Source organism: Cervus elaphus, chromosome 22 (genome assembly GCF_910594005.1).
Source record: "Cervus elaphus chromosome 22, mCerEla1.1, whole genome shotgun sequence".
Lineage (NCBI taxonomy): Eukaryota > Metazoa > Chordata > Mammalia > Artiodactyla > Cervidae > Cervus > Cervus elaphus.
Genome location: NC_057836.1, coordinates 52,911,349 through 52,926,180, shown reverse-complemented (window position 1 = coordinate 52,926,180; position 14,832 = coordinate 52,911,349). Strand labels below are relative to the sequence as shown.

The window sequence follows — 14,832 nt, the reverse complement described above, 5'->3', positions numbered from 1 at the left end:
GTTACTTTTCTGCCAAACTGTGGTCCCTTGAAAAGCCATCTCAGTTTGAGGGTTACTCTCAGGTGGTAGAAACAGTAGGTGTTGGCTTATGCTTGAGGCTTATATCTGAGGCTGGTTCCAAACCATAGGTGTAATAGCAGGAGAACTGGGAGTCTCCTGAAGAAGGTGGCTGGCCAGATGGGCTCAGGCTCCAGCCTGGCTTTTATCTGTTCTGATAAGCCAGGACCCACATTGCAACCACAACAGAAGTGTCTTGGCTCCCATACGATACTCTGACAAGCTCGTGATCAAACTTTTTCCTCCTGGCTTGAGACTTGGACATACCTATATATCATATATCCTGCATTTTCAGTGAACCATGGACAAAGGATGATCCTGAAGTAGAAAGCACGGCTGGGGCAAGAAGGACAGGTAGAAAGGATGTTCCTTTATACCTCGACATCTTCCAAGGGGGCTATTTGGATGAAATGCTTCACTTCTTACCCTGTGTCGTCATTTGCTTGGCTGAGCACTTCTCTCTTGCCCCCTCCCTTAGCTTGCATAATTCACAATTTGAATGATCTCGAGACTTTTTGCTTTATTATCTATGAAGATACTAACCCTACTGCTTAAATCAAGGAAACTGAAGGAGGAAAGTCTCTAAGACTCAAATTCTGTGATTCTACCTGGCATTTCTTTACCCTCAAGAAAACTGAGTGCTTTTGTTCTCATTCGCTCCCATCTTTTCCTTTTGGAATTCTTTCTTAGTCTATGTTGATTTTGTGCTGCTTTCTCCTGGCCAGAAAGAGGGTGTGGCTTAGAAACCAAGCCATTTTCAGCCATTTCAGCCATCCTTCAGCCATTTATAGATCTCAGTATCTTTATCTTTAAAATGAAGGGATTGAAGCAAATGATTTGAGTCCTTTTGCAGCCCTAACATAACATGGCCCTGGTATTTCATGGAACATAAACTCATAGGATTTCAGGTCTAAATATCTAGTGGGGGGCTGTGTGAGGGGGGAGGGGGCGCATAAGAGAGAGACGTTTATAGGTGATAGAATCATAGGGCAGTAGTCAGACATCAGGAGTCTTTGATTTGGGGCTGACTTGTGTTCCCCCCACCCCCGCCCCAAATTCACAAGTTGAAGTCCTAACCCCTAGTACCTCAGAATGTTACTGTATTTGGAGATGGGGTCTTTACACAGATAACTTAAGTGAAAATAAGATCATGATGATCATATTTTAATCCAATATAACTAGTGTCCTTATAAGAAGAGGAAATCTGGGCACAGAGATTTGTACAGAGGGAAGATGATGTGAAAACACAGGGACAAGAAGGCCAGTTCCAAGTGGAAGAAAGAGACCTGAAACAGATCCTTCACTCACAGCTCCCAGAAGGAACCGATCCTGCCAATACTCTGACTTTGTACTTCCAGCCTCCAGGAATGTGTGAAAACGAATTTCTGTTGTGTAAGCCACCTAGTCTGTGGTGTGGTACTTTATTCTGGCAGCCCCAGAACATTAATACATCTTTCATATCTGATTCCAAAGTGCACACACAAAAAGTTCAGTGACCTCCTTTCATAGGTAAGCTCTCGGGCCTCGCGGGCCTTTAGGCAAATACTGGGTGCCCTTTGGCCCGGGCTTGACTAAGAAATGCAGGCTCCAGTCACACTGCAGGGAAGGAAATCTGGGGATGTTTATGACACAATTCAATCTTGCTGAAAATTTGAGGTTAACGTTTAACTCTGGACATTTATTGACATGGAAATTCTTGTAAAATTCACACAAAAAATTAAAATGCATATAAAAACCTTGATTTTTATTTTAATGCTTGTTTTTCTGTGGGGAAGGGAATATTGCTTTATTTCCCTCTTTCGTAATTTTTGTTCATGTTTTCATTCTTGCCACTGTCTTTGTTTGGATTTTCCCAGGCATTATATGTTACTTTTCCATTTCTCCATGTTTATCAGCCACTTCCTACAACAGGTTTCTTCTCCTCCTTCTGTCCCACGCATTCTCTAGCTCCAGCTGGCCTACTTTTCTTCATTTCCTTTATAGCATCTCCCACTTTTCTCTCTTGCCGTCTGCTTCTCTCTCATCCTCCTCATCTCTGTCTTAGTCTTTCTTTCCTCCATGTTCCTTTCTTGCCTGTGTTCAGTTCCTAGCTCCAGTCTCTCTCCTCTGCTCTTTCATCTTCCCTTTCATCTGCTGACTTCCTTCCGTCCCCTCCTTCTGTTCCCCTCCTGGGTGTTTCTTTGGCCCACCTTTCCTTCTCCTCTGAGACTTCATTTTCTTGTTGGTAGATGGGGGCTGATACTGTAAACATCACAAAAATAATTGCATTGAGAACAGGTGATCCCCTTGGTGTCCCAGAAGACAGAGCCTTTGAATGCCTTGGCTCCATAGATGCAGAAGACAGCACTGGTGTTGGAGAGGTGTCTGGACCTCAGTCACTATTAAACCTGCCATTCCAGAACTTAGGGACTCATCTCTGACACCACCCACCCCCTCCCAAAGTGGAAATTGAAAGGCATTGGGTCACCTGGAATGAGAAAGATTTAACCTGCCTCTGCTCACCTTGAGCACACTTCTCAGTCACATTCACCTGAAAGGTATGTGGGGCTTGCTCCCTGACACATCGACAGGCTCCCGTGTTCTCTCTGAATCAGACTCTGCCCAGTCTCTTCCATCACTCAGGGTGGCTCCCTGGGGTCACATCTCTGCTGAGGCCCCTGTTCCAGCCTCAGCTGCAGATGAGGACCAGGAAGCCACAAAGGTGCCATTATGAACATCTTGATCTCTTATCATGTGCCCTCTGCACGATGCTAGTTTTGACTCCAAAGATTAAAACCACTAGTTGGTTTTTTTCAAAAGAGTCCCCAGGGAAATCTGAGAGCATTTAACTTTCCTTATTCATTCTTCCTCATTTTCTTCACCTTCTCTTTAGTTCTCATTCTTTCTACTTAGTGATGAAAATGTAATCACTTACATACATTTGTTCACCCATTCACTCACTCAACAAAGGTTTATGAAGTGATCAATGTGCATCAGATGATTTACATATTTTTGATGGCATAGACAGTACCTCTAAGGCTTGTTTAAAGTCTTGCTGTTAGTAACAGACACCTGCAGATTTTGATCATTAGAATTTTCTTGCTGTTCTTAGAGCCAAACTGAAATTTCTATTTTTTTCCTCTGTGTTTGCCACTAAATGTGAATTTCTATTAGTTCCAATTTTAGAGTGTTATTTTTCTTTGCATGTTTACAGAATACCAGGACTTGAAAGGTCACATGCTTTGTTCATACAATTATGACAGAACTTAACACTTGTCTGACACTTACTTTGTGCAGGAGTGTGGAAAGCATTGCATGTGCATTAATGACCTGATGAGGTAACTGGTACTGCTATCCCATCTTTACTGATAGTTTCATCAGCAAAGGCTTGGGAGGCTACATTATTTGGCCACTGGCTCTCAGCTGGTGATTGGCAAAGCTAGGATGTCAGTTTTGTCTGATGCCAAAGCCCCAGGTTTAGTCACTCTTCTCCACCATCTTCTGGTGATCAGATGGGCCACAGCAGTGGAAGGGAGAATTTACCATGTGGAGTGATGGAATTTACAATGGAGCTCTTTTGACCCTATGAGCCAGCAGTCTATGAGGGTGTGAATTACTATCCGGCTGCTAGAGGCTCAGCCGCATCACTCAGCTCTCGCGAAGCTGGCCGACCCTCCCCGCCACCCCTGGCGGGCTTACCTTCTGAGCCTTGGGCATGTCGGTGTGGCGCTGGGCACGGACTGAGCGGGCCGCCTTGGTGGGCTTGAGAGGCGCGCAGTACATCTCCAGCCTCCTCAGATCACAGCTCCGGAAGCAGCACTCATCCACTATTCCCGTCTGGGGCGCCCTCCGACTGCTCGAGCCGTACCCCGTGGGCTTGTCTGTTCAGATCAAACAGAGGGCCTGGCTTTAGAGTGGGATAGTACGCTGTGTTCACGGCGACACCCAGCCCCTGAACACTCCTCTCCCCACGCCAGGTCAACCTACACCTTTACAAGTTAGTCTTCTTTCGAAGCTCCTCCAACAACTCCTGACCCTCCCAGATTTTTCCAGATTCCAGTATGCCTCCAGGAGTCAGTGCCACGCTCATTGGCAATAGCTCATTCATCATTCATTTATTTGTGTTAATTGTCCTCAAATTCTTAGCCACCTGTAGTCAAGGATCTTGTCTATGCCCAATCCTCACCACTCCTCATATATTGGCTTAATTGGGAGGCTGCTAAGAATATTAATTAAAAGATCATGTTTTCCACTTTTTTAATCTTTTTAGCAAATCTGCATGGTTTTCGTGCACAGGATGGCCCCAATGTTTGTTCTTTGTCTTATCTGCTTCCATTATAACATTCCACTGAAAATCAAAGAGGTTTTAAGTCTGGGAAGGTCTCATCACTTAACTGATGTGGAAACCTAGACTCAGGATTGGGAATGACATACTCAAATGACAAGTCATTCAAGTTTCCTGGGCCTCAGTTTACCCATTTGTAAAGGAGAGTTAATATGTTCTTTCTAATCATCGCTTGAGGATTACATGGCATACAGTATGAAAAGTACTAAGTGCATCACTTGACACCTAGTGGATCCTAAATATATGTTAGCTTGCTTTGAGCATCACTTTCTAGGATCATATAGGGTCTGTGAAGAGACAGCATTGCTACTGACTGCATCCAGAAGCTTTAGAACTTGAACTGATAACAATACCAGTGTGATAGGACTTCTTCTCCTATCACCTTAGAGGGACCAGAACATCAGCTCTGTTTTCTTGTAGAATGATCACTAGACTAAGAATGAACTAAATGTCCACCTTTCATTTGATTTTGATTGCCCAGAGGGAACACCATGAATCAAATTTCTTTTGATATTTGCAAATCAATTAGGCCTCTTTACTTGGCAAGTGGGTTTTAGTTTGATTCTATTTTGTTTTGTTTTGACTTGGACACACTTTCCCTGGCTCTAGAATTAAAAAGAGGGCAAAACAAGTTTATATGAAACTAAATTAAAAACGTACTTGAATTCTTTGTAAACTTTTTGTCATAGTAGAACTTTTGTTACACCAAATCTTGCGTATACATCAGTATACAAAAGAGACAAAAGTGAAACTGCTTTGGCTTATGCAAGAAAGCTATGGATCTTGACTTTCTCTGCCTCATTTTTCTCCCTTGGGAGGTGGAGGGCCTCAGTCTTCTTCACTGATGTCCAGGCTTCATGGAAGAAAATCTGTGAACCATTGACCCAGAAGGATCCAATCAGTCGATGTGATGTATGTCCAATCTCAGTTCCTGACACAGAAGACAGCATTATATTTTAAACAAAATTCTTACATTTGTGTAATGATGCTGTACTTCAGGATGGAGTTTTGAGAGTCAAAATCCCCATATGTATTTTGAACTCCCTAGTTGAAGGAGATCAGACCCACGGTCATGGCCTGCTACCAAGCTAGTTTGGCTGCCTTGCAGCCCAAGGGGCCAGCCATTCGTGGAATCTTCTGAGAACCCAAATGTGTTCCTGATGCTTGGCACTAGAACACGAGGATGCCTCCTCCCTTTAAGACAGGTTTATTGTCATTCTTAGGGCAGCTGGGGATAGAAACTCAGCGAGGGTTCCATTGTGGTCTCTCTGGGTGGGGTGTGCTGCTTTTGCTCAGGGCAAACCCTGTGGGCTCCTCATGGCTGAGGGATTTGGAAGGGACAGGCAGCTGTGCCCAGCTGGAATCTCAGTGGTGCTTTCACTTGCATCGGAGGATTGTCCAGCACAGAAGACTCTCTGCCTCTGCTCACCAGCCGGGGCAAACTAGGACTCATCTAGTTCCTTGAGCAATGTAAACAATGCTTTTTTGCTGTTGTTGTTTTGTTTGTTTGTTTATATAATATTTTCCTGTAACTATAAATTAAGGACAAAAATGTGATTACATGGTTTTTTGTGATCCACAAAGGACTTCTACATACTTTTAGCTCAGTGGCCATTTCAAGAGGCTGAAGCGGTCAGCCAGTGGAGAGTAGCTGATACACTTTGGTTTTCTCTTGGGGAGGGAGAGAGGGGAAGGTGACTCAGTCTACTTTGAGGTAACTGTCCCCATCATCCACCACAGGTAATAATTGCTTTCTGCTGAAACAATACATTTCTTAATGGGATATAACTGAGGTTCACTTGTTGGATTTGGAATGGTAATTTGAGGTTTAGAGGTAAAGTGGCAGGAGTGGTTTCAGAAACCTTCAAACTTGGCTAATTTAGAAATGACTAATTTCAAAATTCATCCTTATGGGTTGAAGATGCGGAAGGATAATCTCTGTGATCCTAGGACCTACTTAGCACCTCTGTTTTAAGTATCCCTTCTGTTTCCTCCTGATGCTTCACAGGTTCTGGAGCTCCTTGCATGCCACTGGAGGAAGACTCTAACCTTCATCTGAGAATAACATTAAACGTTGTGTATAGTGCATATTCCCTTCTTTGTGACTGTCGACAGGCATGAAACTCACCACAGGTCTGTTTCCTCTTGTGAGACAGAAGGTAATCCTCAGCAGAGCAAAAAATAATAGCACACACCAGGCGTCTGGTTTGTCACCTCTTAGATGAGCTCAGAGTTTGACACGGCCCCGTCTATAAAATAGCTGTGCTTTTTAGTCCATAGATCAGTGAATTTAGGAACAGAGAAATTTAGGACTCTTCTGTAATGCTCTAAAAAGAAAGTTTACCTTATGTCTATATCTGTTTTTTAATATTGTTGAAATATTATAGGCTTGGATTTTGCCATAAATGTAACTACCAGTTATCTCTAACCACTGCAGTCCTAGAAAGATGCTTTGTCTATTCATAATGTCTACAATGGACTAATTGTACTTCATTGAAAATATATGAATATAACAAGTGTTTACCTTGCCTTTTAAAGTTTAATTGATCCTTTGAAGTATCTTATAGACTTGATTTCTGGTTCTACATCAAGATATTTAATAACAACAACAAGAAATTTCTCACCAATTGAGAGGCCAGAGTTAGAGGGTCAAAGTTTTTCTCTTTATCTTCAAATGCCTCATATTTCTTATTTTTCCAGAGCCAAAATAAAGATATTTGTTGCTATGGGCTAAAACTAGGAGCCTGATGCAATGTGGTTTTCCAGGAAAGCAGTAAAATTATTTGCAACAATATCAATTTTGAGAAAAGTAGAGATTTTTAATGATCTCAAAATTGCACCTATTGTCAGTATGGGCAAGTTTTAAATGAGATGGAATGAACTGTTTTAAAGGAATCCTTATCTTTAAAAACTCCTCATTAAGCACTTGTTATCAATAATTGTGCTCCAGTGGGCAAAATTGTTAGACGAACAGGAAACAAATGTTGGATTAATATAAGAAAAAAATGTTTAACAATTTGAACTCAAAAGTGTTAAAAAATGGGACTGACTTCTTTTAAAGGTAATGAATGTCCCATTGCTGGAATCAGTGATGTAAATAAAGGCTGTATGAACACTTGTTAGAGATCCTACAAGCATATTCCTATACTGAACAGGGTCTGACTGCTATGGTCCTTTCTATTCCAAACATTCTGCAATATGTAAAGAAATGGAGAAAACTCATCAAGGCCAACTAAACATTCAGTATGATTGGAAGCCACTTACATTGTCTTCAAGAAAGAGGTCCAAATATTTTCTAAGTTAGAAGGTTAAAATTTGTTTTCTATTTGTCACCTGAGTTCCTGAAGATGCTCAAACCATTTTTCTGTACTCAATACTATAACAAAAGACAGGTGACTGGGATAATAAATATTTTCTACAACTAAGTATACTCCCAGAGTCCTGTTACACCAACATTTTTATGAAGGATCCATATACTTCCTCAACTGTTAGAGTGAACAAGTATGTATAGAATTTCACAGAATTTTCCTTGCTGATGAAGTACTGACTTTGGAAATCTATGTATTTATGTATTTATTTTTCAGTAGATTTGCTCCAGAGCACGCAGACCAAAGGCTGCTTAGCAGACAAGTTGGCTACCACCTGACTAGGCCTGAGTCTTCCATAAGCTGACACAAAGTACCATCACAGTGCTCTCCTCTATCCTGAAAGTTGGCCAACAGACAGGATTCCAATGATTAAACAGCTGGCTTCTATAATTATAGCACTTCCTTTTAAATAATGCATGGTCAGTGGAGTAATTCAATAATCTTCAGGGCAAACTTGCTAGTTATAAGGCTTTGGGGCAGAATTGTGGCATCATCAAAACCATCCCAATTAGCTAAGTGTCACATTTTGTCATGGATGCAAGATGCTTCCCTCCATCTCTGAAGGAGAAGGGGTAATACTGAAATTAAACTGGGGTCATCACTTCTAGAACAAAGAACTCTGGTCATTCATCATTGGTAAAAGAAAAAACCAGTACTGCCTTTATTGGTGCTACATAAACTGGTGTTTCTTATAGCTTTCTGAGAATGTAGTTGGGACATTGTACTCAACTTTAATTTCCTTTAAAACTTTGCCTCTCGGTTATTGGGACAGCTTTCCTTTAATTATTTTAACTATGTCATTAGAAAGAAGAGACATTGATTTGAAGAATCAGTATTTAAATAATGAAAAGAGCAAACATTTTCCAAATAGGGAAATATTCAATTCTGAAGACATACACTTGTTACTCTTTGAGTTCCAAGGACTAAAACTGTTCGCTAGAAATTGCTAAAAGAGGGAAGTTGAAAAGTTGATTGTGTTTTGAAAACAGGAAAAAAGTAAGACAGTTCACATACAGAGTGAAGCAAATCAGAAAATCAAATATTGTATATTAATGCATATATGTGGAATATGAAAAAAAACTTGGCACAGATGATCTTATTTACAAGGCAGAAATAGAGACATAGACATGGAGGACAAACCTACGTATACCAAGGGAGAAAGTGGGGGTGGGATGAATTAGGGGATTGGAGTTAAGATATATACATGATCAGTACTATGTATAGAGCAGATAATGAGAACCTACTGGATAGCACAGAGAACGCCATTCAGTGCTCTGTGGTGACCTAAAGGGGAAGGAGAGCCAAAGAAGCGGGATTTATGTGTAACGTGTAGCTGGTTCACTTTGCTCTATGGCAGAAACTAACACACCATTGTACAGAAAGAAGTAAGACAGTGCAAGTTGTATCTTCAGGGCTATTTCTAGAAAATTCACCTTTTTGTGTCTGCTAGAAAATGCACATGGATTATTAACTAATAAAAAAAATTTGCATTTAACTTTGATCACACAATCAAACACTGCAGTTAATATGTGTAGAAGTCAGACAGTTAGGTTTCCTATACCAACTATCTATCCAAAACCTCTAGATGTTTTTAAAACTTAGAAAATTCTAAATTTACACAATTTAGAATAACACAGAATGATTAGCTTCTTAGGCAACAATGCTCCATGGAACCACCTTATCTAGTAAAAATTCATCCAGGTAACATAATTCTGCGTGGGATGCTAGTAGGAAAGTTGGGTAAAATGTAAGTAATCTTAAATTTATCTCCATGTTAGCATTTTAACTGCTATGTGCATGTGTGGAAACGTGAGATTTGCTTCTCAGTCTTTCCTGTTTTATGGCTTTATGTGGGAAAACAACTCCTTTCATGAATTCCTAATATAAGGAAGATTGTGATAGGGCCATTACCTAGATCCCAATTGAAATACATTCTATAGTCAGTATTTCCTGAGTTCATAGGATTTGCATTTAAATTAAAGCCTTTTGATGAGTCAATATTTGCCTTTAAAAATTCTACAGAAATTATACTTGAATTGAAACAAATATTGAGATATATGTGGTCATGTACTTAGTAAAGATATGGAAAGATGCCTTCACTGCTGTTAAGACTATCCACATCATAATGCATTTAGAATAGCAAGGGTCTATACACACATGTACTCAAACACATATTGGGGAATTAAGTACCTGTCAGTATCAAGACTATTGTCAAAATATTTTGAAATTAGGATTGTTTTTGAAGAAATTTTTCAAAAATATATACCTATTGCCTGCCTCATATGTTGCTTGTGGACTCTGCACATTTCTGCCTTTTCTGCAGGTCTTTCCAAGTAGGACTGGCCTTTGGCATTTATAAAAGCGAACACTGAGAAAATGTCCTCTTTTCTATGAAAGGCATGTCATAAACTTTTCTTGAAAACCTATCAAATTGCATCACTGATTTCACTTTGGCCTGTGTTAATTTTTAATTGCCAGTGTTTGCTGGTCCCACTACTTCTCAATTGGACGAGGTCGTCTTTTCTAGGAATTGTGGTCCTATTAGACCTGCCGCCACCCCCACAACCCAGCAACTCATTCCCAGCTACTAAATCCCCATAACCCCAAAGACCAAAGTCTTCCCATTACCCAATCAAGTCAATGTTTGTGTATCTCTGGGCAGAAAAGGAATGAAGCAGAGCTCGGTGAGGCTGCTCCTCTCTCCAAATCTGCTTTTCTTTTGGAAGCCCCAACTCAAGGGCAGGTGTGAAACCAGCGCTGTTCAGTCTGCCTGTGTCCCAAAGGCCAGGGAGCTAAAGCGTAAGGCCTGCGGGCAAGAAAACTAGAGACTCAAAGAAGAAACATTACTGTTTTAGGGCTCTTTGGAGAAATGGGCCGACAGAGTGGGAAGCAACTTGATGTATTACTTTAGCCTGAGACAATGCCCTGGAGGGCGAGCGTCTTGCCAGGTCAGCAGAATTTACTAGTTTAGGTTTGATTCCAGGGCTTGGAGGAGACAGATGTAGCCAACAAAATTATACTTTGGCAAGAGAAATGCTTTGCTGGACAGAAATGTTGTCCTAAGGGAATGGTTTGGTTTATCAATGTCTAAGGTAAAAGATAATCAAATGCCAGGAGGTCATTTTTATTTTTGAATTATTTCAGTTGGGCCTGCTATATAACTTAGCTACCATTTTCCAGTTACATAGTTTTCATTATTTAGGACATACTGCAGGATTTGAGTATGATCTGCCCGTGACATCTGTCATACCAATGAAGGAGGCAACATGTGGCTAAAAGCACAGGTTTTGGAGTCAGACAGATCTGGAATCTGCCACTTATTCATCATTCACCTTGGGCAAGGCTCCAAATCTTCTAAGACTCAGATCCTCTTATGTAAAAAAGACTGTTGTGAAGGTTAAATGAGAATGTATGTAAAGTGTTTTGTACAATGTCTGGGATGCAATAAACTCCATTAGTTCCTTTTTTTTTTTTTAAATGAGGAACTGAGCCAGAGCAATTGTTTTTTTTAATTTGTGTTTGTTTATTTGTGGCCTCATGACACAGCATGAAATCAGGGATTGAACTTGCACTCCTTGCACTGGAAGTGCAGAATCTTAGCCACGGGACCACCAGGGAATTCTCATAAATGTTAGCTGTTATAATTACTATTGTTATGGAATTGAGTTGGTCAACAGGGCTAGCTGGGCAGGTATGCTCCTCCTTTCTTCCTCTTAAAAATGTGTCTTTCCAAAGTTTTGTTAAGAGATGGCTTTTCTAGATAAAACAGGACTGTTCTCCATTAAAGTGAATAGTTTTAATCTGGAATAGGCACTTTACAAGAACGGATCCTTCAACTGAGTCAAACAAGTTATATGGGCTTATCTGGAACTCTTGTTACCTTTGATTTCTCCCAAACAATCCACTCACTAAAATAATTGGTTTTTCAGCATTAGTAACTATTTACTTATTTCAAAACAATGCTGCAAGGCATGGGATGGGTGTGGACAAAATACATGGTCAGAAGTAGTTCCCCAATCACTTTTTTTTTCTTTTTATTTATTTATTTTTTTTTCAGTGGGTTTTCACTTTTTTTTTTTTTAACCTTTACAAATTTACTTATTTGGCTGGACTGGGTTTTAGTTGTGGCATGTGGGATCTATTCCCCTGACCAGAGATTGAATCCAGGCTTCCCTGCATTGGGGAGTCTTAGCTACTGGACCACCAGGGAAGTCCCTCCAATCACTTTCAACCAATGTATGTATTCCTCCCTTCTTTCTTTTCTCTTCTTCCTCTAGATCTTCTCATCTTCTGTTATCAACAATCACTAACATTCTTTTTCTCACTGGTGCATTTTAGGGTCAAAGCTCATATTATGCAGAGTTCATAGAAGGGTAAGAATTAGAGTTTAGTTCCCTCTCTGAAATGACTGAAATTTAAGGCTCCCTTTCCTGCCAACCATACTTTGGAAATAAGCAGCCGCCAGGTATACAATATCATCAGTCCCACTTAATCACTACTCCACCTTGGACCCATGCCTGAATGAGATGAAAACAGACAAAACAAAAGAAAGAATAAGAAGGGATGTTGAGGAATCACATACATGGACCTGAGTTATCTCACTTGTTTGAGAAAGACTGTGACGGAAATTGTAAGATGAATCCGGCTCCAATGTGGAGATTGTAGCCATGCCACCACCAGCATTATCTCCTATACTTACACTGGTATTGTCAGTTTACCCTTTCAGATGTGGGAAGAGAGGCCTCTTAGGCAAAACATAAGGCATTCACGAATAGAGGGCAACGCCCCTCTTCCTGGTGCCACAGGAAGATGAATCAGCCAAAGGGGTATTAAAACACATTCTCTTTATTTTTAGTTTCACTCTAAAGTCTATCATTTCTCTTTTCTTTTCAACTTGGCACCTGCCCCGTGTTCTCAGGGGCCCTACTCCCCATCCGTCTCCTCGCCCAGGCCTCTGTGTTTTGCTCCGGGTACACCTGGAGGTTTTCCCAGGGGTGGGTGTGACACGCTCAGCATGGCAGGTGAAGGGGTGACGGCTGCCAGGGCGGCCTGGCGTGTCTGAAGGGAGAGTGTCGGGAGGCGGAGGCCCTGGAGGGAGAGGCATCCGGGCCTGCATCAGGGAGTGAGCTGCTGGAAAACGGCCTCCACGGCAGCAGAGACAGCCCTTGGCATCACTGCAGAGAAGCAACAGCCAGAGTCAGCGACAGGTTGAACACAGGAGAGAAGCCGGGAGGGAGAGAGGGAAGGAGAGGTGGTTAGAGCGTCACAGGATATAAATAACTGCGGTGTGTGCACTTCAGTGCCAGTTGGGCTGTATGTGATGTCCCTTTCATGCTGGTGTGTCAGCAGCGTTGTTCCTGAACTGAAAAGGCCTGGGGAGTGTTTCTATAGCACCTAGCACTGTGCCATATGCAGAGAGGAAATAAGAAAGCAGGCAATATGGTATACTGAAAACAACATTGGCTTCCAGCCGCGGATTTTTTGTGCAAACTCACAAGTCGCACAGATTCTCTGAGATTCAGTTTTCTCATGAAGACAAAGTACTGGGTAACATCAAGCAGTCCTCCTAACAACGTGACTCTAAGGATTATCTAGATGGCCCCGGGGGCCCACTTTTTAATCAACAATGCATATATGGCACATAAGTGTTTTTCCCTGAAAGTGTAAGTCGCTCAGTCATGTCCAACTCTTTGCAACCCCCTGGATTATACAGTCCATGGAATTATCCAGGCCAGAATACTGGAGTGGGTAGCCTTTCCCTTCTCCAGGGGATCTTCCCAGCCCTGGGATTGAACCCAGATCTCCCACGTTGCAGGTGGATTCCATTACCAGCTGAGCCACAAGGGTAGCCCAAGAAGGCTGGAGTAGGTAGCCTATCCCTTTTCCAGTGATCTTCCCAACCCAGGGAATCGAACCGGGGTCACCTGTATTGCAGGCAGATTCTTTACCAACTGAGCTATGAGGGAAGCCTGCTTTTCCTTAATAATAGAGAAGAATCTTCTGAAGAAAAGTTTGATGAAAGAACTAGGACTTTCCTCTTTTTCAGGTTTAATTTTAGACAAAAACAAGATTGATATTTCAGATTAATTTAAGAGAAGTAGGGATCAGCATTGAGTGTGATGGAGGAAAACAGAGGAAATGCTCAATATAGAGGCGGGTTTGGGTAAGGAAAGGGAACAAGGCCCTGTTGGGACTGCAGAAGCCAGATCGAGGCATGATACAGGGGGGAATTAGGAGGCTAAGAAAGGTAAGAGTCATCTGCTGGAGCTGTTGAAACAGAAACAGTTTCCATCTCAAAAACTGAGATCCTAAAGGTTTTGAGGCATGAGGAAGTGGCCTCGCTTGTGTGGGCACTTAGAAATTAGAATGAGTATGAGAAAAGTCTTTCTAGAAATCACTGGACATGGTCTTTTAGCATTTCACAAAGCTGTATCTTCTAAAGGTAAGTGACTAGTCCTAGAAGGGTTGTTAATATTGTTGACCAGAGCACTGAACTTCCTAGTATTCAGTATGGGTAACACTTTATTTCACTGGTTTCCTGAGTGTCTGTCTATGGTATATGAATCCTCTGTGTGATATTCAATTCCTTCCTGGGGGGACAGGTGCAGAGTCCCCAGAAAATTCCATCTACAATTGCATGGTATTTTATCTGATAACATGAATGGGCATCCAGACAGGTCATCATCTCTGTCATTGGTATCCAACATCTGCCCAGAGGACAAAATAAAAAGTGGACCATTATAAATATGGTTTTACAAATGCTACACTTTTATTTATTTATTTTTTTTAATAAATTAATGTTGAGGTTGTTAAAATTTTGAAATCTGTACAGGGAGTTCTCAAGCAAGTGATAATATTAATATGATTCATCCGAATATCAAGCAAGTATGCAGACTGAGGCTGACTGCTTCCTTTGGAGAGTGATTATATTATCTAGGGGCTTCCCTAGTAGCTCAGCTGGTAAAGAATCTGCTTGCAGTGCAGGAGACCTGGGTCAGGAAGATCTGCTAGAGAAGGGATAGACTACCCACTCCAGTATTCTTGGGCTTCCCTGATGACTCAGCTGGTAATGAATCCATGTGT

The 14,832-nt window shown here is 41.4% G+C and overlaps 1 protein-coding gene across 9 annotated transcripts in view; it reads right to left on the bottom strand.

The window, feature by feature from the left end:
• The window catches only part of IGF1 (insulin like growth factor 1), a 79,761-nt gene that overhangs the window by 18,718 nt on the left and 46,211 nt on the right, over positions 1–14,832 (bottom strand). For 5 of the 9 annotated variants that reach the window (XM_043881095.1, XM_043881092.1, XM_043881091.1 and 2 more), the window contains exons 3-4: positions 3,736–3,917; positions 1,884–2,298 (exon numbers count right to left, since the gene is read on the bottom strand). In XM_043881095.1, the coding sequence (XP_043737030.1) occupies positions 2,137–2,298; positions 3,736–3,917 (344 nt within the window). In that variant the 3' untranslated portion in view covers positions 1,884–2,136. Of the gene's footprint in view, positions 1–1,883; positions 2,299–3,735; positions 3,918–14,832 lie in introns of those variants that run through there. The other 4 variants (XM_043881097.1, XM_043881096.1, XM_043881099.1 and 1 more) reach the window with 1 other exon arrangement.